The sequence below is a fragment of the Oncorhynchus keta genome, chromosome 19, assembly GCF_023373465.1.
Source record: "Oncorhynchus keta strain PuntledgeMale-10-30-2019 chromosome 19, Oket_V2, whole genome shotgun sequence".
Classification (NCBI taxonomy): domain Eukaryota; kingdom Metazoa; phylum Chordata; class Actinopteri; order Salmoniformes; family Salmonidae; genus Oncorhynchus; species Oncorhynchus keta.
This window is the reverse complement of record NC_068439.1, coordinates 13,649,027-13,673,286: the sequence shown is the minus strand read 5'-3', so window position 1 is coordinate 13,673,286 and position 24,260 is coordinate 13,649,027. Positions and strand designations below refer to the sequence as shown.

Genomic DNA, 24,260 nt, shown 5'->3' with positions numbered 1-24,260 from the left:
CTAGAGGTCTCACCGAGCATCCTGCCCAGGAAGGCAGGTCTGGAGGAGGGGGGCAGGTGGATACAGATGTAGTAGACTGGCGCTCCAGAAAGAGCCACCCCGATACCCACCAGAGAGTTGATGGTATCACTGTAGAGAGGTACTACCACCAGGAACACACTACATAGACAGTACACTATGGGGAAGAAGAGGGAGAGCTGGAGAGAGAGGGAGAGAGAGAAAACATGCTCACAAAAGAGATGGAGGGGAAATCTACACGTATACATTTGGTTGGTTAAGCAAGTCAGTTAAGAACCAATTCTTATTTTATAATGACGGCCTACCATGGCCAAACCCTAACGCGGACGATGCTGGGCCAATTGTGCACCGCTCTATGAGACTCCCAATCACAGCTGGTTTTGATACAATTTAGAATCGTACCAGGGTCTGTAGTGGCACCTCTAGAACTGAGATGCAGTGCCTTAGACCGCTGCGTCACTCAGGAGCCATCATGCTCCCACAAATTTACCAAAGCAGTTGATAAAATGAACTGAAAAGGTCATTTCAAGGATTTGAGCCATATCCTAACATAGTTCAAATATAATACAACTTAATCGTCCATCCAGAAGGAACATTCTGCTTTCACCTTACAAGTATTAAAACCCTACCTTGACGGGCCGGTGCATGTCCGGAGCTTTGACCCGGAGGTAGATCTGGCTGGCGATGGACAGACCAATGAACAGCCAGTAGTTAAAGCTGAAGTAGTTGATGAGCTGGAACACGTCCTTCACACACAGGTAGATCAGAGACATGCCACCCTACAGGACACACACAGGACACACGTCACCAATCTGATCCTAGATCAGAGACATGCCGCCCTGGAAGACACACGTCACCGATCTGATCCTAGATCAGAGACATGCCGCCCTGCAAGACACACGTCACCGATCTGATCCTAGATCAGAGACATGCCGCCCTGCAAGACACACTTCACCGATCTGATCCTAGATCAGAGACATGCCGCCCTGCAAGACACACGTCACCGATCTGATCCTAGATCAGAGACATGCCGCCCTGCAAGACACACGTCACCGATCTGATCCTAGATCAGAGACATGCCGCCCTGCAAGACACACGTCACCGATCTGATCCTAGACCAGAGACATGCCGCCCTGCAAGACACACACAGGACACACGTCACCAATCTGATCCTAGATCAGAGACATGCCGCCCTGCAAGACACACGTCACCGATCTGATCCTAGACCAGAGACATGCCGCCCTGCAAGACACACGTCACCGATCTGATCCTAGACCAGAGACATGCCGCCCTGCAAGACACACACAGGACACACGTCACCAATCTGATCCTAGATCAGAGACATGCCGCCCTGCAAGACACACGTCACCGATCTGATCCTAGACCAGAGACATGCCGCCCTGCAAGACACACACAGGACACACGTCACCAATCTGATCCTAGATCAGAGACATGCCGCCCTGCAAGACACACGTCACCGATCTGATCCTAGACCAGAGACATGCCGCCCTGCAAGACACACGTCATCTGATCCTAGACCAGAGACATGCCGCCCTGCAAGACACACACAGGACACACGTCACCAATCTGATCCTAGACCAGAGACATGCCACCCTGCAAGACACACGTCACCGATCTGATCCTAGACCAGAGACATGCCACCCTGCAAGACACACGTCACCGATCTGATCCTAGACCAGAGACATGCCACCCTGCCACCCTCTGATCCTAGACCAGAAGACACACGTCACCGATCTGATCAGACCAGAGACATGCCACCCTGCAAGACACACGTCACCGATCTGATCCTAGACCAGAGACATGCCACCCTGCAAGACACACGTCACCGATCTGATCCTAGATCAGAGACATGCCGCCCTGCAAGACACACGTCACCGATCTGATCCTAGATCAGAGACATGCCGCCCTGCAAGACACACATTGGCCATGGACTTTGCAGGGAGGAGCCATATTTGATTATGTGTCGTCATAGAGCCACTGCTCCCGGGTCCATACACGTTCAGACTAGCAGGATAGAACCTGAACCAGGAGATTTACACGAGAGAAGTATTAGAAAACTACATGCAACGTCACACTACCCATCCATCAATGTGCGACGTGACTGATTTAAGTCATCATTCACTTACGTTGAAGAGCAGTGCTGGGATGGGAGTGTAGCGTTTGACGTGGATCATGCAGAGGACGTTGGGTAAATGACCCTCCCTGGAGCCCACGAAGAACAGCCTGGAGGCAGCGATGATGGAGGAGTTGAGTCCTCCGTAACAGGAGATGGCCACCGACAGGGGGATCAGCCACCGAGCCCAGCCCAGCATCTCATCAGCAAACGTCTGAAGAGAAAGACCACAGCATCGGTTCTAGTCTGGGGTTTGTATACAACAACCAGAGTCCATTCATTGTCTTTCCATGGAGAAAATAGGAAAAGGGATTTTTCAGTTTACTTCCTGAATGGCAATGGAATTGACCCCATCTTTGCTAGCTACTGTCAACGCTCCTGAAAAGGTCCCTTACTCAGGGCCTTCTGTAATTACATGAACACAGGACAATGATGCTCAAGCCAACCTCATCAACTAGATTACTTCCTGAACCTGGTTATCATCTCATCTAGCCCCACTAGAGAGTTGTGCATCTGGTACGGACAGAGCCTCAGAGGAACCAGAGAACACAACAACAGCTGGTCAATTAGCTACACTGAACAGATGCTGTCAATAAGACCTACCTCGTGACCTTTAACCATTGTGTGTGCATGTGTACATCTATAAGCAGTCCTTTGAAGTGAGAAAATCATGATCAAGAATTATAAAGGTTGACTTTACATGGCAGTTGCCAACTCATCCATAACCTCAAACTCACCACAGCCACAGCCTCACTGGCCAGCACGGTTTCAGCATTCATCACGGTGTAGTAGGCAACGTTAGTCAGGATGTAGATCACCGTGACGATGGGCATTGAGATCCCTATGGCCAACGGGAGGTTCCTGGAAGGAATCGATAAAGAAATTGCTAGAACCCTATATAAAAACAACAAGGACAAACTTTGTGGGGAGAGAAACCTTGATAGGAACCAGACAGGCAGGGCTTATGCTCCTTGTCTATATTCCACCACCACAGTCAGACAGAATCAGTCAAGGAATGACAAGGTTTTGCAGTGTAGGGATGGTGGAGCCAACAACTCGGGCCATTTTCCATTGTGTATTATTATTTTTTTAAACATCATGGGGGGAGACTGCCTCGCCTCACCTCTGCGGGTTCTTAATCTCCTCGGTGATAAAGTTGAGTGTGTCCCAGCCGGAATAGGAGTAGAGAGCAGCGTACAGAGCCAGAGCCATGTCCCCAGGGTTCACTTTAGAACCCTTAAACGAATCCTCAAAGTTCTGCGTCTGGCCTGAGGTATGCAGAGGAGAGGGGGTAATAGTGAATTAGTCATTAATTGGGTATACTGTTGTTTAATGAGTTGTGTGTGTATATATAATGCACTGTCTGCACTGTTTGACGTGAATAAGTTAGCCATAGTTGGCTAGTTAGCAAGAGATAAGAATGTTGCCATGGAACATATGGGACGAACAACTGGGTCGCGGCCAGAGATACAGAACAAAAAGACAACTGGCAACCGAACCAATAGAACGGAACGACCAGCCGGCTTGGATAGCAACCCTAGATGTGTCGGGACTATGTCTTATGGGAGGATGAAATAGAATTAATAAATTCATCAAAACAACATTTATGAAAATATGTCAATCATTATTTGAATATAATGGTATATATATATATATATATATATATCCTCCAAACACCAGCTTCTCGGGCATTATCACTTAAATAGAATTGGGCTATATAGCCTAGCTATTTTACAGTGGTACTATTCTCTTTACCACACGACCGATTAGCAAGTAAAGCTCCATCTTGACAATGCATCAGGACATTATCATGGTTACATTGGTGCATCCCCAGGGAACATACCTTGTCCCAGCTTGACCATCCCAGCGATGATGATGACGATGAGAGCCAGGACCTTAGCTACTGTAGAGACCACCTGGAGGATGGCCCCCCACTTCACCTTCATACAGTTCACACATGTCAGGAGACCTAGGAGGAGGAGAGATCAGTGTGTGTTTGACAGCGGAGTCCTCCGGTATAGAGAAGACCTGAAATTGACCTTGGCAATACTGGTTAAAAATCAGTTAGCCATGAGTACAACAACTTGCGGACTCACCAAGCTAGTGGAACTAGAAATGGATAGAGATTCAGACCTGATAAAGCCGGCCTTGATAGTGGAACTAGAAATGGATAGAAATTCAGACCTGATAAAGCCGGCCTTGATAGTAGAACTAGAAATGCTACCAATAAAGCAGAGTACAAGTCTGATAAGGCTAATGGCTTAGGAATGATTCCAGATAGAGTGTCTGATAAACCCATCTCTATCCACCACTACAGAGAGAGTTGATAACATTACAGTCCAGGAGGGCAGGCTGCTCTCCATCATGTAAAGTCATCTGCAGGACAGTATGCACCGGCAGGCAGAGAGAGTGTGATTTGACTCCATTTCCTGTCCACTGGTATGTACCCTGGTCCCAGAGGAGAGGTGTATGGGTTTGCATGGTCATGCCAGAAAGAAAAATAAGCCTGAAGCCTCTTACTGTATTTTCAAGTTTTGAATAACTATCCTTATTTTGTTGGTCTAGGGTTTCTCAAACTTCATCGTTTCCCACTAAAATCAGGGACTGATTTAGACCTGGGACACCAGGTGTGGGTAATTAATTATCATCAGGTAGACCAGAAAACCAGCAGGCTCCAGACCCCGTAGGGTCAGAGTTGAATACCCCTGTCCTATGATAATAGCTGCACGCACACGTGAAGCAGGAATGTGGCCTTGGTCACACCACATCCAAGGTTAATGGAAGGATAGTGTAAAGAGAACATTTGCAAATTCGATGTGGAGAGAGGCTGTTCTTACGACACATATTTTACTCATGTTAAGACGGCTTACAGCACAGGAGGTTGGTGGTACCTTAATTGGGGAGGACGGTCTGGTGGTAATAGGTGGAATGGTATGAAATACGTTATGGTTTCCAGGTTTTTGATACCATTCCATCCATTCTCCCCTCAGCAGCCTCCTGTGGCCTACAGTGTACTATGGTCAAGAGATTACCAGTTGTGTGTGAATAGTTACATCGAAAATTAATCAAGGGTTTGAACAAGGACCTAATGTTGCTGGTCAGCATTTTTATGCTTCGGGGAGAATTTCTACATTGGTTTCACACGACAACCAAATGCTTTCATGACAAGACGATCCTGCTGTTGTTATGGCCTGTGGCATTTATGTACCAAGTCCTGTGTTTTGGCAACATGGATTCTTTGACTTATAGGGTACTGTTATACCCAGGCCTTCTCTGAAACCTGTCACCAATGCCTATACCATTACAATATACACTCAAAATCACCAGAACTAAATCTAACCTTTAGTATAGCAACTATATTTCCCTAAAACACCAAGGATAAATACATAAAAGTAGGATTTCCGTTCACTATAATAGGATGTCAAGTTGCCTAAGCATAGACCTCAGCCTCTTACACTAACCAGAGAATCACTGCTCTTTTACTCACACATCATTGATGAAGGAAGGAACGCGCTTGAATGTGAATGTCTCCCCGGTGCCCGTAGAGAGAAAGAGAACTGACAATATGGCCAAATTCCTGAGGGGATTCAACTAAACGCCAGGCTGCTTTAGTTTGTTCTGTTCCATCTGTCTGACTTCAACAGAATACCTTCTCCGAGCTTTCTCCATGTTTGTCAGACAAACTCATATCAGACCTTGAGGGGCTCCAACTGAACACAAACACATTTATATCCCCCCTTTCAACCATAGAGATGACGCAGGATATGAAAGCAACTACTAAGTAAACACACAGGTGCACTTCACAGGGGCACCTGCAAGGCATGTAAGCCTTAGGAGGACAGACATCAAAATAAACAGAGTAGTGATATCAAACTTCTGGGTTGAGTTCAGTAGCACGAAGTAGAAAAACATTTTGCAACAGAACGTAAATCTGTGTTCTTATTGGACAAGTTCAGGTAGTATCTCCATATTTCAAAACAGGCAGAGGGAAGAAAAGTAGTGAGCTCAGCTCATCTTACCGATGATGGCTGCTGCTATGAGTCTCACAGCATCGTAGGGGGCTGTGCAGGTGGGGTAGAAGGGCTGCACCAGGTAGTTAGAGAAGGTGAGGGCTATTACAGCCTGGCAGGCTGGCTCCACGATCATCAGGGACGTCCACAGCCTGGTAATGAAAAACAAGAACTAATTCAAATTGGAGCATAAACAAGGATTTGTATAGAACTTGTAAAGTTGCTCAAATCACTTTCCATGTAATAGATTATCTCAATGAGAGAAACCTATATAAAAATATAAAAAGTGGAATAAGGGGGAACCTGACCTAATAAAAGCCAGAAAGCCTCCAAAGGACTCCAGGATATATGCGTAACTGGCCCCAGACTTGTGGATGGTGGTTCCCAGCTCGGCGTAGCACAGAGCCCCGAACACGGAGAAGACCCCGCCGATGGCCCACACCACGAGAGACAGGCCGAAGGAGCCGGTGTAGAGGAGAACCCCTTTGGGAGACACGAAGATGCCCGAGCCGATCATGTTGCCCACAATGAGGCAGACCCCGTGGAGCAGGGAGATCTCCTGCTTCAAACGCATGGAGCCAGTCGACAAGGTGTCGGCATCTTTCTTAATCCCCATGGTGATTGTTCGGTTTGGGTGGAGGCAGGGCTGGAGACAGGGACAAGGACAGAGGGAGCAGCACGTCACCAAGCAAGGCCACGATGTCTATCGCTCAACGGATGGTCATCATGTTGTCTTTAAAATCAGCTGGACACAACAAGGCTGTAGGGAAATTAAGACAGTGAAATGTTAGCGCAGGAGGCAAGACAAAATAAAATGCAATGCGAAACTGTTAGGCTTCAGGCAACAACTGATTGTATTAAGTAAACTGCAGCATTTGAGGGAGACACTGGAATACCTAGCTAAACCTACGTAGGTGATAACTATTTCATTTAACTAGGCAAGTCAGTTAACAAATTCTTATTTACAATGACGGCCTACAAAAAGGCCTCCTGGGGATTCAAAATATAGGACAAAAAACATACATCACGACGAGAGACAACGCTACATAAAGAGAGACCTAAGACAACACAGCAACACAACATGGTAGCAACAACACGGTAGCAGCACAAAACATGTTGCAAACATTGGGCAGACAATAGCACAAAGGCAAGAAGGTAGAGACAACTATACATCACGCAAAGCAGCCACAACTGTCAGTAAGAGTGTTTGTTGCAGCTCGTTCCAGTCGCTAGCTGCAGCGAACTGAAAAGATGAGCGACCCAGGGATGTGTGTGCTTTGGGGACCTTTAACAGAATGTGACTGGCAGAACAGGTGTTGTATGTGGAGGGTGAGGGCTGCAGTAGATATCGCAGATAACTAGGGTTGCATATTTTGGGGGAATATTCATATTTTGGGGGAATATTCAGAGGTGGAAACTTTGTGGGAATTAATGGAAATATGCAAATTAATACAATTTAAAATGTAGATGTTTTTTTTTGCATTGGATTTAAACTCGGCAAAAAAAAAAAAAAAAAAAAAAAAAAAACTTTTCAGGACCCTGTCTTTCAAAGACAACTCGTAAAAATCCAAATAACTTCACAGATCTTCATTGTAAAGGGTTTAAACACTGTTTCTCATGCTTGTTCAATTAACCATAATTAATGAACATGCACCTGTGGAACGGTCATTAAGACAGTAACAGCATACAGTAGGCAATTAAGGTCAGTTATGAAAACTTAGGACACCAAAGAGGACATTCTACTGACTCTGAAAAACACCAAAAGAAAGATACCCAAGGTCCCTGCTCATCTGCGTGAACGTGCCTTAGGCATGAGGACTGCAGATGTGGTCAGGGGAATAAATTGCATTGCCCGTACTGTGAGACGCCTAAGACAGAGCTACAGGGAGACAGGACGGACAGCTGATCGTCCTCGCAGTGGCAGACCACGTGTAACACCTGCACAGCATCGGTACATCCGAACATCACACCTATGGGACAGGATGGCAAGAACTTCCCGAGTTACACCAGGAACGCACAATCCCCCCCATCAGTGCTCAGACTCTCAGCCTATTGCTGACAGAGGCTGGACTGATGGCTTGTTGTAAGGCAGGTCCTCACCAGACATCACCGGCAACAACGTCACCTATGGGAAGAAACCCACCGTCGCAGGACCAGACTGACAAGTGCTCATCACTGACGAGTCACAGTTGTCTCGGGTGGATGGTCGGATTCGCATTTATCACCGAAGAAATGAGTGTTACACCGAGGCCTGTACTTTGGAGCGGGATTGATTTGGAGTTGGAGGGTCCGTCATGGTCTGGGGAGGTGTGTCACAGTATCATCGGACTGAGCTTGTTGTCATTGCAGGAAATCTCAACGCTGTGTGTTACAGGGAAGACATCCTCCTCCCTCATGTGGTATCCTTCCTGCAGGTGACAGCCTGACATGACCCTACATTATGACAATGCCACCAGCCATACTGCTCGTTCTGTGCGTGATTTCCTGCAAGACAGGAATATCAGTGTTCTGCCATGGCCAGCGAAGAGCCCAGATCTCATTCCCATTGAGCACGTCTGGGACTTGTTGGCTCAGAGGGTGAGGGCCATTCCCCCCAGAAATGTCTGGGAACTTGCAGGTGCCTTGGTGGAAGAGTGGGGTAACATCTCACAGCAAGAACTGGCAAATCTGGTGCAGTCCATGAGGAGGAGATGTACTGCAGTACTTAATGCAGCTGGTGGCCACACCAGATACTGACTTACTTTTGATTTTGTTCAGGGACACATTCAATTTATGTTAGTCAAATGTCTGTGGAACCTGTTCAGTTTGTCTCAGGTTGTTGAATATTGTTATGTTCATACAAATATTTGTATGCATGTTAAATTTGATGAAAATAAACGCAGTTGACAGTTGAAAATACATCACTCTCTCTACTATTAGTCTGACATTTCACATTCTTAAAATAAAGTGGTGATCCTAACTGACCTAAGATAGGGAATTTTAAATAGGATGAAAATGTCAGGAATTTTGAAAAACTGGGTTTAAATATATTTGGCTAAATTGTATGTTAACCTCCGACTTCAACTGTAAATAGTTAAGCAATTAGATTAAACATCTTTGTAAGATTTTTTTTTAAATGAAACATGTATGGAAACAGGTGACATAGTAGCAAAAACAAACTACAAGTTAAATTATTTAAACCCACTGTGGTAGGATACCATTTACTAGTTAACAAAAAACACAACGTATGTCATAAAATATATTCACCCCACCCAGTAACTTACCAGAAAACATGTAGTCCTTGGCTCAGACAGTGTAGTAGTGTGGGCTCAATAGCATCTCATTTAGTGGGCAAGATCTTGAGAATCAGCTGCACATGTGATGGAACAGTGCACTGTGCATGCAAAGGGTTGCAATTCCATTGAATTGGGGATAGTTTAACCAAAATATGCCAAAAGGCCTAGAATTGGCTTATGTGTATCCCACAAAAAAAAGTTAACTTTTTTGATGAATTTAAGCAACATTTCCGGGTTTAAACTTCCCATGGAAAATGTCCGACCCTTTGCAACTCTACAGATAACATGTATGAAGTCTACAGTCGGTCTGCACCAAAAGCAAGAGAGGAGGAGGAGTTCAATCATTATGCATTTCTGGGTATTTGTATGTATTATGGATCCCCATTAGCCAAGGTAGCAGCTACTTTTCCTGGTGTCCAACCAAATGAAGGCAGTTAAACATATTTAAGATATTACCATATGTTCACAACACATTAAGTGTGTGACCTCAGGACTCTACTACAACTAAATCCATGTGTACGTGTGTGTGTATAGTGCATATTATATAGTGTGTTTGTATGCGTCGGTCTGTGCCTGTTCGTGTTGTGTCACAGTCCCTGCTTTTTACGGTGCATATTTAATCTAATTCTACTGCTTGCATGAGCTACTTGATGTGGAATACAGTTGCATGTAGTCATGACTACGTAGTACTGTGCTCCTCCCGTAGTCTGTTCTGGACCTGGGGACTATGAAGAGATCTCTGGTGGCAGGTCTTGTGGGGCGGGGCATGCATGCGTGTCTGAGCGATGTGCCGATAGTCTGTTTTTGAACTAACTCTGTGCATTCAACATGTCAATACCTCTCACAAATATAACTAGTGATGAAGTCAATCTCTCCTCCACTTTGAGCCTGGAGAGATTGACATGCATATTATTAGTGTTCTGCTCTTTGTGGCACCTGACCACATGACTGAACAGTAGTCCAGGTGTGACAAAACTAGGGCCTGTAGGACCTGCCTTGTTGATAGTGTTGTTAAGAAGGCAGAGTAACGCTTTATTAGGGACAGACTTGTCCACAACTTAGCTAACGTTGTATCAATAGGATTTTGACCATGACCGTTTACAATCCAGGGTTACTCCAAGTAGTTTAGTCACCTCAACTTGCTCAATTTCCACATTATTTATTACAAGGATTTACTTGAGGTATAGGGTTTAGTGAATTGTCCCAAATACAATGCTTTTATTTATTTTTTAATATTTAGGACAAATGTATTCCTTGCCACCCATTCGGAAACTAACTGCAGCTCTTAAGTGTTGCAGTCATTTCACTCGCTTTAGTAGCTGACGTGTAATGTGGCGTAGTGTCAACCGCATACATGGACACACTGACTTTACTCAAGGCCAGTGGCATGTCATTAGTAAAGATTGAAAAATGTAAGTGGCCTAGACAGCTGCCCTGGGGAATTCCTGATTCTACCTGGATTACATTGGATAGGTTTCCATTAAAGAACACCCTCTATGTTCTGTTAGACAGGTAACTCTTTATCCACAATATAAAGCCATAACAAGTTTCCAGCAGCAGACTATGATAGATAATGTCAAACGCTGCACTGGAGTCCAACAAAACAGCCCCCATACACAATCTTTTTCATAAATTTCACTCGGGGGGCCTGTAGGACCTGCCAATCAGTCAATTGTCCTTTATAATTTAGTCAGATATACTTGGATGTGTAGTGTCAGCGTTTGTTGCTGTCATGTCCAAGTTTGCTAATCTTGCCAATTAAAAAAATGATTAAAGTAGTTGGCAATATCAGTGGGTTTTGTGATGAACGAGCCATCAGTCAATGGAGTTTTCCTTTTTGCCCAAAATGTAATTTAAGGTGCATCAAAGCGTTTTAACATAATTTCTCTGTTTCAGTGTAATTTCTTATTTTTAATTCAGTTTAATTCAGACTTCTCAATTTGCAGTACTTTTACCCATCGGTCTTGCAGCCTTTAGCCTCATCCCTCTCAACAATAACATTTTTCAATTCCTCATCAAACCGCAGGGATTGAACAGTTTTTACAGTTATTTTCTTAATGGTTTTAGTAACTCGGGTAAACAATTTCATAAAATGCGTCAAGTGCAGCGCAGCGTCTGCTTCTCATTACATTTTTTTTTTTTTACACCTTTATTTAACTAGGCAAGTCAGTTAAGAACAAATTCTTATTTTCAATGACGGCCTAGGAACAGCGGGCTAACTGCCTGTTCAGGGGCAGAACGACAGATTTGTACCTTGTCAGCTCGGGGGTTTGAACTTGCAACCTTCCGGTTACTAGTCCAACGCTCTAACCACTAGGCTACCCTGCCGCCCCATACATACAAACAAATATTCTTTGCATCAACATGGGAATCACCTCTTATGCACTATATTAGGCCCAGCCTTTGGAACTTTGGTTTTCCTAGATATGGCTACAATACCAAGTTAATTTCTGAAGCAATAGTAAAGATGTGTTCAATACATGATGATTTCATTCCTGTGCTGTTTGTAACTAACCTGGTACAAGTAGGTTGACTGAACCTGAACCAGGATGCAGGCACTACTTAGTTTGAAGCTCTTGAGTGAGCAGCCTGATGCTTGATAACGTATGTGATATCATGTCACATAATTATCCAGATACTGACTGTTAACACCTGGTGGTCTATAGCAGCTTCCCACCAGAATGGGCTTTTAGGTGAGGCAGATGAACCTGTAGCCATATTAACTTCAACAGTATTTAACATTAGATCCTCAAAGCTTTATAGGAATGTGGTTCTGAATATAAAAAAGGCCAGCCCAGCTTTGGCATATCTGTCTTTTCTTTAGACCTTAGAACCAGCAGTTAAAGTGGAGTAGTGCTGGTGAACGCTACAGCACGGTCCGTTTTCCCACTAACAGGCAGTGTGCCTGGCTAGTGGAACAAAGTAGTGGGTTCCTTAGCAAAAGCCCTGTTCTGCATTCTAGTGGAACAAAGTAGTGGGTGCCTTAGTAAAAGCCCTGTTCTGCATTCTAGTGGAACAAAGTAGTGGGTGCCTTAGTAAAAGCCCTGTTCTGCATTCTAGTGGAACAAAGTAGTGGGTGCCTTAGTAAAAGCCCTGTTCTGCATTCTAGTGGAACAAAGTAGTGTGTGCCTTAGCAAAAGCCTTGTTCTGCATTCTAGTGGAACAAAGTAGTGGGTGCCTTAGCAAAAGCCCTGTTCTGCATTCTAGTGGAACAAAGTAGTGGGTGCCTTAGCAAAAGCCCTGTTCTGCATTCTAGTGGAACAAAGTAGTGGGTGCCTTAGCAAAAGCCTTGTTTTGCATTCTAGTGGACAAAGTAGTGGGTGCCTTAGTAAAAGCCCTGTTCTGCATTCTAGTGGAACAAAGTAGTGGGTGCCTTAGTAAAAGCCTTGTTCTGCATTCTAGTGGAACAAAGTAGTGGGTGCCTTAGCAAAAGCCTTGTTCTGCATTCTAGTGGAACAAAGTAGTGGGTGCCTTAGTAAAAGCCTTGTTCTGCATTCTAGTGGAACAAAGTAGTGGGTGCCTTAGCAAAAGCCTTGTTCTGCATTCTATTGGAACAAAGTAGTGGGTGCCTTAGCAAAAGCCTTGTTTTGCATTCTAGTGGAACAAAGTAGTGGGTGCCTTAGTAAAAGCCCTGTTCTGCATTCTAGTGGAACAAAGTAGTGGGTGTTCTGCATTCTAGTGGAACAAAGTAGTGTTTAGCAAAAGCCTTGTTTTGCATTCTAGTGGAACAAAGTAGTGGGTGCCTTAGTAAAAGCCCTGTTCTGCATTCTAGTGGAACAAAGTAGTGGGTGCCTTAGTAAAAGCCTTGTTCTGCATTCTAGTGGAACAAAGTAGTGGGTGCCTTAGCAAAAGCCTTGTTCTGCATTCTAGTGGAACAAAGTAGTGGGTGCCTTAGTAAAAGCCTTGTTCTGCATTCTAGTGGAACAAAGTAGTGGGTGCCTTAGCAAAAGCCTTGTTCTGCATTCTATTGGAACAAAGAAGTGGGTGCCTTAGCAAAAGCCTTGTTCTGCATTCTAGTGGAACAAAGTAGTGGGTGCCTTAGTAAAAGCCTTGTTCTGCATTCTAGTGGAACAAAGTAGTGGGTGCCTTAGCAAAAGCCTTGTTCTGCATTCTATTGGAACAAAGAAGTGGGTGCCTTAGCAAAAGCCTTGTTCTGCATTCTATTGGAACACTCACCTCACTGATTCTAATCTCTTCTTCTCCGCTCTCTGAAGTGTAAATAAAATGACGTAGAGGAGAGGCCCAGCTCAACTCGCCTGAGATTCAAGTCGCTGTTCTTTACTCGACCTCTGGAGCAAAGAAAGAACAAGGCGTGCATTTTTATCTTAGTTCAAATACCTGGTATTGCTATGGGAGGATTTCCCATGGCTGCGTTTGGTTTGTTTACCGACTAGAATATCAACGTGACTGTGGAACATTTTGCATTTCAAGGTAGATAGATGGTTATTAGAATGCAGTAATGGCGCACTATAGCTTGAACATGCACCTGCAGGATATAGCCCAATTTGTTTTTTTTATCCAAGGAAAAAATAAATTTGTTCTCTTCGAACTTTCCCTAAATGTCTGGCCTAAAACACTCCCAGTTTAGACAAGCTCGATTTCACTGAAAATGTGCTTTGCATTTATCAACCATGTCATTAAGTTAGGACATTCTACACAGCCGAGCAAGGTCTCCAAAACAGCAAGGGGGGAAACATTTACCTGCTCCAGAACATTGTCGGTCTCCGTTTAGCTCTGTTCTTGAGCGAAGAACAGAGAAGCTTAATTTATTGTAGGACATCACATGGACTCCTATGGTTGCAGTCTACTCCAGCACAAACAACTATGGGACCAGGCAGGCTACCCTTATCAAGGAAATCCCTTATCAAACAAACAATGGTCATGTTGCGTTTGTGTGTTTGTAATGCCTCTGTGTGTGTGTGTATATATTTATAATAACTGAGTGTTTAAGGCCTTTCTCCATTTGTGTTTGTAATGCCACCGTTTGTGTGTGTCTTTATAATACCTCTGTTTGTAAAGCCTGTGTGTTTAATGCCTCAGGCGTTACGAACACAAACAGCCTCTCAGGAAGAGGCTTCCTCTTCTCCTTTACTAGTTCCTCTCTCATCTCCATTAATATGAAATCAGAGGGACGCCAGTCATGCCTATTAGATTCCAAAAGCATCTGGTCTGATGGGCTGCCTTTATGCTCTGAAATACACTGCCTTCAATTAAAAAAGTATTCAGAATGCCTGGCAGTACAACATTAGGCTACGGCATGCATATGGGTTCTAGCATGGGTCCTAGCATAGACTACTCACTGATTCAACAAGAATATATCAGTAGTGCCACAGCACAAGGAAGGCCATGTGGGAATTGCTTTTCCACACCTGTGTCAACATCAGCTTGTAGCAAGGGATGCAATAGTTTAATTAATCTGGCTTTAATATACAATTAAAACGGGTAAATAAAGCCTAAAACCAGGCCAAAATGTTTAATAAAATTATATTTAAACTTGCTCTACTTGTTGTCTTCGCGCTTTGTCCTTCAGCTGCTCTAAAAAAAAAAAAGAAATATCCAGAGGAGTGTAATGTTTACCCGACTTTTGGTTCAGTACCAAAGTCAAGTTAGTCCAATATAAATCTCGTCAATAGCTTTTGAACCAACCATGCCATGAAAATGGGATATTCTACACACAATGACCCCATAATGACGAGGCAACAACAGGTTTATACCCCGACTACACTGCCGTGCGTGTGCCAACGAGCGTCTGTGTTGCCAAGGGCTAAAATAGAAGTCATTCCTATTTCTGACACAGATCACGCTGCAAGTCCTGCCTCTCCCATCTGCTCATTGGTTTATAGAAGCAGGGAGCCACGTGCCATCCCCTCATTGGTTATACCCACATGGGTGATTGAAAGACAAACTATTGCCGGTTGTCGTGGTAATACTATGAAAGTGTACATGCCAATCACCATATAAGTTAAACGATGAAAAGGCCTGGAAGGAGGCGAGATGACTAGAAATGAGTCGGTTGAACATTTTTACGTGTGGGTTGATTGTCGGAGAACCTCGTGCATTTCAGGTAAAATAACAACCTAGTGTTTGTATTAGAGGTCGACCGATTAGGATTTTTCAGCGCCGATACAGATTATTGGAGGACCAAAAAAGCTGATACCGATTAAATCGTACGACCTGAAACCCCACCTCTTTAAGGAACCTAGGATAGGATAAGTAATCCTTCTCACCCCCCTAAAGATTTAGATGCACTATTGTAAAGTGGCTGTTCCACTGGATGTCATAAGGTGAATGCACCAATTTGTAAGTCGCTCTGGATAAGAGCGTCTGCTAAATGACTTAAATGTAATGTAATGATTGTTATTTATTTATAATAATGACAATTACAACAATACTGAATGAACACTAACTTAATATAATACATCAATAAAATCAATTTAGCCTCAAATAAATAATGAACCATGTTCAATTTGGTTTAAATAATGCAAAAACAAAGTGTTGGAGAAGAAAGTAAAAGTGCCATGTAAAAAAGCTAACGTTTCAGTTCCTTGCTCAGAGCATGAGAACATATGAAATCTGGTGGTTCCTTTTAACATGAGTCTTCAATACTCCCAGGTAAGATGTTTTAGGTTGTAGTTATTATAGGAATTATAGGACTATTTCCCTCTATACCATTTGTATTTCATTAACCTTTGACTATTGGATGTTCTTATAGGCACTTTAGTATTGCCAGTGTAACAGTATAGCTTCCGTCCCTCTCCTCGCTCCTCCCTGGGCTCGAACCAGGAACACATCGACAACAGCCACCCCCGAAGCAGCGTTACCCATGCAGAGCAAAGGAAACAACCACAGGCTCAGAGCGAGTGACATTTGAAATGCTATTAGCGTGCGCTAACTAGCTAGCCATTTCACATCGGTTACACCAACCTAATCTCGGGAGTTGATAGGCTTGAAGTCATAAACAGCGCAATGCTTGACACACAATGAAGAGCTGCTGGCAAAACGCACGAAAGTGCTGTTTGAATTCATGTTTACGCGCCTGCTTCTGCCTACCACCGCTCAGTTAGATACTTGTATGCTCAGTCAGATTATATGCAACGCAGGACACGCTAGATAATATCTAGTAATAGCAACCATGTGTAGTTAACTAGTGATTATGATTGATTGTTTTTATAAGATAAGTTTAACGCTAGCTAGCAACTTACCTTGGCTTACTGCTTTCGCGTAACAGGCAGTCTCCTTGTGGAGTGCACAAGGACTAGTTTACTGTAAGGTTGCAAGATTATATCCCCCGAACTGACCAGGTGAAAATCTGTCGTTCTGCCCCTGAACGAGGCAGTTAACCCACTGTTCCGAGGCCGTCATTGAAAATAAGAATGTGTTCTTAACTGACTTGCCTAGTTAAATAAAAAGGTGTCAAAAAAATAATATTAAAATAGGCAAAAATCGGTGTCCAAAAATACAGATTTCCGATTGTTATGAAAACTTGAAAATCAGCCCTAATTAAAAATCGGCCATTCCGATTAATCGTTCGACCTCTAGTTTATATCCCAGGACAAATTAGCTAGCAACAGCAAGCTAACTAGCTAAATTTCCATTAATGTTTAATGCTTTTCGATCTGTCCCCAAATTAATGTCATTGGTTCAGAGTTTGTTTTGATATTTTAACATGCGTGTCGTGATTGCGCATATATGCACGATGGCACACGCACGCAGCCGGTTTGGGTTCCGTGTTAGAAATTGTTGCCAATTTATTCAAAACACAAAACGTAAATATCACAGTTACAAAACTGCAGACCCTTTCCTTTTTGAAGCACCTTTGACAGCGAATACAGCCTCGAGTCTTCTTGGGTGTGACGCTACAAGCTTGGCACACCTGTATTTGGAGGGTTTCTCCCATTCTTTTCTGCATATATTCTCAAGCTCTGTCAGGGTCGATGGAGAGCGTCACCGCACAGCTATTTTCAGGCCTCTTCAGATATGTTCGATCACAGGAAGGCCATAAAGATCATCAAGGACAACAACCACCCGAGCCACTGCCTGTTCACCCCGCTATCATCCAGAAGGCGAGGTCAGTACAGGTGCATCAAAGCTGTGACCGAGAGACTGAAAAACAGCTTCTATCTCAAGGCCATCAGACTGTTAAACAGCCACCAACACACTGACTCAATTCCAGCCACTTTAATAATGGGAATTGATGGGAAATGTAAAATATATAACTTGCCACTTTAAACAATACTACCTAATATAATGTTTACATACCCTACATTATTCATCTCATATGTATACGTATATACTGTACTCTATATCATCTACTGCATCTTTATGTAATACATGTATCACTAGCCACTTTAACTATGCCACTTTGTTTACATACTCATCTCATATACTGTACTCAATACCATCTACTGTATCTTGCCTATGCCGCGCTGTACCATCACTCATTCATATATCTTTATGTACATATTCTTTATCCCCTTACACTTGTGTCTATAAGGTAGTCGTTTTGGAATTGTTAGCTAGATTACTTGTTGTTTATTACTGCATTGTCGGAACTAGAAGCACAAGCATTTCGCTACACTCGCATTAACATCTGCTAACCATGTGTATGTGACAAATAAAATTTGATTTGATTAGCTTCAAGTCTGAGCTTTGGCTGGGCCACTCAAGGACATTCAGAGACGTGTCCCGAAGCCACTCCTGCATTGTCTTGGCTGAGTGCTTAGGGTCATTGTCCTGTTGGAAGGTGAACCTTCCCCCAGTCTGAGGCCCTGAGTGCTCTGGAGCAGGTTTTCATCAAGGATCGCTCTGTACTTTGCTCCGTTCATCTTTCCCTCAATCCTGACTAGTCCCCCAGTCCCTGCTGACGAAAAACATCCCCACAACATGATGCTGCCACCACCATGCTTCACTGTAGGGATGGTGCCAGGTTTCCTCTAGACGTGAAGCTTGGCATTCAGGGCAAAGAGTTTAATCTTGGTTTCATCAGACCAGAGGATCTTGTTTCTCAAGGTCAGAGTCCTTTAGTTGCCTTTAAGGCAAACTCCAAGCACAATGTCATGTGCCTTTTTCTGAGGAGTGTCTTCCATCTGGCCACTCTACCGTAAAGGCCTGATTGGTGGACAGCTGCAGAGATGGTTGTCTTTCTGAAAGGTTCTCCCATCTCCACAGAGGAACTCGGTTTCTAGGCCCCTGACCAAGGCTGCTCTCCCCCTCAACTGCTCAGTTTAGCCAGCTCTAGGAAGAGTCCACATACTTTCATATGCAATTTAAACCAGTAGCCTCCTTCATGTTCTACACTGCTCAAAAAAATAAAGGGGACACTAAAATAACACATCCTAGATCTGAATGAATGAAATATTCTTATTAGATACTTTTTTCTTTACATAGTTGAATGTGCTGACAACAAAATCACACAAAAATTATCAATGGAAATCAAATTTATCAACCCATGGAGGTCTGGATTTGGAGTCACACTCAAAAATAAAGTGGAAAACCACACTACAGGCGGATCTAACTTTGATGTAATGTCCTTAAAACAAGTCAAAATGAGGCTCAGTAGTGTGTGTGGCCTCCACGTGCCTGTATGACCTCCCTACAACACCTGGGCATGCTCCTGATGAGATGGTCTCCTGAGGGATCTCCTCCCAGACCTGGACTAAAGCATCCGCCAACTCCTGGACAGTCTGTGGTGGATGGAGCGAGACATGATCTCCCAGATGTGCTCAATTGGATTCAGGTCTGGGGAACGGGCGGGCCAGTCCATAGCATCAATGCCTTCCTCTTGCAGGAACTGCTGACACACTCGAGCCACATGAGGTCTAGCATTGTCTTGCATTAGGAGGCACCCAGGGCCAACCGCACCAGCATATGATCTCACAAGGGGTCTGAGGATCTCATCTCGGTACCTAAATGGCAGTCAGGCTACCTCTGGCGAGCACATGGAGGGCTGTGCGGCCCCCCAAAGAAATGCCACCCCACGACTGACCCACCGCCAAACCGGTCATGCTGGAGGATGTTGCAGGCAGCAGAACATTCTCCACGGCGTCTCCAGACTGTCGCGTCTGTCACGTGGTCAGTGTGAACCTGTTTTCATCTGTGAAGAGCACAGGGCGCCAGTGGCAAATTTGCCAATCTTGGTGTTCTCTGGCAAATGCCTAACATCCTGCACGGTGTTGGGCTGTAAAAGCACAACCCCCACCTGTGGACGTCGGGCCCTGATTACCACCCTCATGGAGTTTGTTTCTGACCATTTGAGCAGACACATGCACATTTGTGGCTTGCTGGAGATCATTTTGCAGGGCTCTGGCAGTGCTCCTCCTTGCACAAAGGCGGAGGTAGCGGTCCTGCTGCTGGGTTGTTGCCCTCCTACGGCCTCCTCCACATCTCCTGATGTACTGGCCTGTCTCCTGGTAGCGCCTCCATGCTCTGGACACTATGCTGGCAGACACAGCAAACCTTCTTGCCACAACTCGCATTGATGTCCCATCCTGGATGAGCTGCACTACCTGAGCCACTTGTGTGGGCTGTAGACTCAGTCTCATGCTACCACTAGAGTGAAAGCACTGCCAGCATTCAAAAGTGACCAAAACATCAGCCAGGAAGCATAGGAACTGAGAAGCGGTCTGTGGTCCCCACCTGCAGAACCACTCCTTTATTGGGGGGTGTCTTGCTAATTGCCTATAATTTCCACCTGTTGTCTATTCCATTTGCACAACAGCATGTGAAATTTATTGTCAATCAGTGTTGCTTCCTAAGTGGACAGTTTGATTTCACAGAAGTGTGATTGACTTGGAGTTACATTGTGTTGTTTAAGTGTTCCCTTTATTTTTTTGGAGCAGTGTATTTCTTTCATTGTCCGGCAGCCAAGTGCATATTCGCACATAAACTATTTCTTAACATTAAGGCAGTAGGCTATCAACTTTAAGCTAACTGTTCTGATCTGTTGCATGGGGAATAACTATTTTTTATGTAACCTAGGCCTACTGGTTGTATTTTGGATGCATCGTTCCACAACTGGCCCAGAGTCAGTTTGGACCATTTCTTTCTCAACAATGTAAACTTTCTGGGGGCGGCCCGTCAAAGTCCAGGACCCAGTTGCACAGGGCGGGGTTGAGACCCAGGGCCTCCAGTTTGATGATGGGCTTAGAGAGTACAATGGTGTTGCATGCTGAGCTGTCAGCATTCTTACATAGGTTTTCTTTTTGTACAGATGGGATAAGGCAGTGTGCAGTGTAATGGCGATTGCGTCATCTGTGGATCTGTTTGGGCAGTATGCAAACTGAAGTGAGTCTAGGGTGACATGATCCTTGACTAGCCTCTCAAAGCTATTCATGATGACAGAAGTGAGTGTTATGGTAATTTAGTTCAGCCTACTTTTGTCTATACAGAATCTTTATTTAACTAGGCAAGTCAGTTAAGAACAAATTATTATTTACAATGACGGCCTAACCCGGACAAACCCGGATGACGCTGGGCCAATTGTGCACCACCCTATGGGCCTCCCAATCACGGCTGGATGCGATACACCCGTGTTTCGAACCGTCGACTGTAGTGACGCATCAAGCAGTTCCTATTATTCTGTACCAGGGTTTCCTTTATGAAAATGTGGCACTGGACATTTGACTGACAGCATTTAATTTTTAAAAAAAGCATGATTTGGTCACAGAGGATCATTAGCTTCCCCTAGCCTTAAAAAAATTATAATTGTGCATCGCCTACAGTCGGAAGGAAAGGCAGCACGTACTGCAAATGCCAAATACAGGAGGACAGAAACTAGCTGTCTTCCGGCTACACATGGTGCTTCCCTACAGACTGCTGCGGAGGCGACTGTAGAACATTGCAAAATTGTGTGTTTTAATCAAGTATTTGGTGACATTAATCTGTGGTATAGTTTTAATTAAAAAAAAAGTTCACTTTAAAATGTTTCACTTTTTTGAGGATGGTCCTCCCCTTCCTCCTCTGAGGAGACTTCACTGATGCATATGGGTCCAGTACATTTCTCCAATGTCAGATAAATTAAAATGCTGCCAGTCAAATGTCCAGTGCCACATGTTTATAAAGGAAACCCTGGTACAGAATAATAGGAACTGCTCTGAGACCAGGTTTTCCACAAGGACAACAGGTAGAGTAAGTTTAAAGGTAATGCAATTAAACATTCTGGCTTGTAAGGAACAGTAACACGATTTTTTGAGAGGGTAGCATTAGTTTCAAGCTGTATATAGGATACCAATTAATTGTGTAGTACAGCATGATCACATGAAGTAATTTTACTTGCTTGAAAGTCAGATATCACTGACCGTATGTTCTGGATAGATAAACTGGGAAAACGTGCGCAGGTTACATTCTTTATGCAACAATTCTCCACCACCGTTTGCGTATTTTTTTGTGACAATGTTGGATGTTGGGACCCCCCATGTCTTAACGCGGTGTGTAACATCCTAAATTGTCCGAAAGTACGAAAACGGTGGTGGAAACATTGTGTTTAATTATTTAAAATTACGTATATTTTCCACACAATTATATTTAGTTAAGGCGGAAAATGGCCTTTGCAGTCTGAATGGAGGACACTTTATGTGCGAGCCGGTCCACGGGTGACACGAGTGCATTAGTCGGAAATGCACATCAAGCCTTAGTGGACTAAACTCGCCATGGAGTGAATTTTAGTCCGCCAATCAAACCATGCGGATGGATCGGAACTATCGGCTGCCTATAAGCAAGACCTACGTTTCAAGGGAAACGAATATACTTTGTTTTTTGGCCCACATCGGTCCAAAGTGCAAAACATTTCGCCCACGTCCCCAAAGTACCATACTAGGCAGTCAAACAACAAAACGTGGACAAGAGTCGCACAAGCTGGCATGCGCAAAAATGGACAAGCATAACTTAGCCAGACGTTTTTTGTTTTGTTTGATGCTTTATTTAGCCACACAGACTCCAGTCCGTTGAGCTGAAACTAGCTAAATAATTTACTGTAAACGGTATTGTTTTGCTAACGTTAGTAGTCACGGCAAAAGTTAGCTAGCTAGTTATAGTAGCTAAAGCTAGCAACGCTATCGTTTTTTTCGGTAGCTATCTAAATGTAATAATACTTGCAGCTAGAGAACTCTCAAAAACGTACAAATGATAAACATTTTCCAGGTAGTTCGAGTAAATACCATAAAGTACCAGGTAGTAGCTAGTTAGATGAAACTAACCACGGTTGGACCCTGTCCAACCACGACACATGCTGATGATGCTGAACTGCCGCATGTGCGTGGCAGTTCAACCCAGAAACGTTTCGCTAGCTAGCAAGTTGAGCTAAACAACTGACTAGTCAAACATCTGAAAGTGAATAAAAATGGAGGTAAGAAGCAAAAATCTCATTTTCTCTCAAAATACTTAGATATAAAGCCTTACCTTGAGAACTTATTTCAATGAGACTGAAACACCATGTGCAAGCTTACTCAATGCTGGATGTTTGATTATCGTTGCTGGCTGCTTCTTCGTCATCACTTACTTTTCCCCGCTCCTCCTTCACTTGGAGGAGGAGGTGATTTTATTAGTATTTTATTAATGCGATACCCTGTGATGAAAATAGATGCTTCATCCTCCTCCTATCTGAAAGTCAGGTTGAAGTCAGTTGTTGAGTTTAGTTAGGATGAAATACACTGGACAAAATATAAACGCAACATGTTGGTCCATGTTTCATGAGCTGAAATAAAAGATTTCAGGAATTTTTCCATACACACAAAAAGCTTATTTCTCTCAAATTTTGTGCACAAATTTGTTTACATCCCTGTTGGTGAGCATTTCTCCTTTGCCAACATAATCCATCCACCTTACATATGCGGCATAGCAAGAATATCAAGAAGCTGATTAAACTGCATGATCATTACAAAGGTGCACTTTGTGCTGGGGACAATAAAAGGCCACTTTAAAATGTGCAGTTTTGTCACACAACAAAAGGCCACAAATGTAAATGTAATGGCTCAAGGGAGCATGAAATGTTCATGCTGACTGCAGCAATGTCCACCAGAGCTGTTGCCAGATAATTGTTTGTTAATTTCTCTACCGTAAGCCGCCTCTAACATCATTTTAGAGAAATTGGCAGTACGTCCAACCGGCCTCACAACCACAGACACGTGTAGGGCGTTGTGTGGACGAGCAGTTTGCTGATGTCAACGCGAGCAGAATTCCCCATGGTGGCGGTGGGGTTATAGTATGGGCAGGCATAAGCTACGAACAACAAACACAATTGCATTTTATCGATGGCAATTTTAATGCACAGAGACACCATGACGAGATCCTGAGGCCCATTGTCGTGCCATTCATCTGCCGTCATCACCTCATGTTTCAGCATGATAATTCACAGCCCCAAATCCCTGGAAGCTGAAAATATCCCAGTTCTTCCATGGCCTGCATACTCACCAGGCATGTGACCCGTTGAGCAGGTTTGGGATGCTCTGGATCGACATGTGCAACAGCATGTTCTAGTTCCCACCAATATCCAGCAACTTCTCACAGCCATTGAAGAGAAGTGAGACAACATTTCACAGGCCACAATAAACATGCTGATCAACTCTATGCGAATGAGATGTGTTGTGCTGCTTGAGGCAAATGGTGGCCACATCAGATACTGACTGGTTTTCGGATCCACGCCTTTTTTTAAGGTACCTGTGGCCAACAGATGCATATCTGTATTACCAGTCATGTGAAATCCATACATTAGGGTCTAATGAATTTATTTAAATTGACTGATTTCCTTAGGGTAGCCTAGTGGTTAGAGCGTTGGACTAGTAACTGAAAGGTTGCAAGTTCATAACCCTGAGCTGACAAGGTACAAAT

At 43.9% G+C, this 24,260-nt stretch overlaps 1 protein-coding gene across 4 annotated transcripts in view; it reads right to left on the bottom strand.

Moving 5' to 3' along the window:
* LOC118374702 (Y+L amino acid transporter 2-like) overlaps positions 1-23,291 on the bottom strand; it is a 29,519-nt gene extending 6,228 nt beyond the window's left edge. The window contains exons 1-10 of one of the 4 annotated variants that reach the window (XM_035761184.2): positions 22,833-23,291; positions 13,614-13,726; positions 6,471-6,808; positions 6,172-6,314; positions 3,996-4,121; positions 3,276-3,420; positions 2,890-3,013; positions 2,166-2,366; positions 648-797; positions 14-197 (exon numbers count right to left, since the gene is read on the bottom strand). In XM_035761184.2, coding sequence (XP_035617077.1) covers positions 14-197; positions 648-797; positions 2,166-2,366; positions 2,890-3,013; positions 3,276-3,420; positions 3,996-4,121; positions 6,172-6,314; positions 6,471-6,778 — 1,381 coding nt within the window. In that variant the 5' untranslated portion in view covers positions 6,779-6,808; positions 13,614-13,726; positions 22,833-23,291. Of the gene's footprint in view, positions 1-13; positions 198-647; positions 798-2,165; positions 2,367-2,889; positions 3,014-3,275; positions 3,421-3,995; positions 4,122-6,171; positions 6,315-6,470; positions 6,923-13,613; positions 13,727-22,832 lie in introns of all 4 variants that reach the window. The other 3 variants (XM_035761181.2, XM_035761180.2, XM_035761182.2) reach the window with 3 other exon arrangements.
* Between the last annotated feature and the right edge of the window lie 969 nt (positions 23,292-24,260).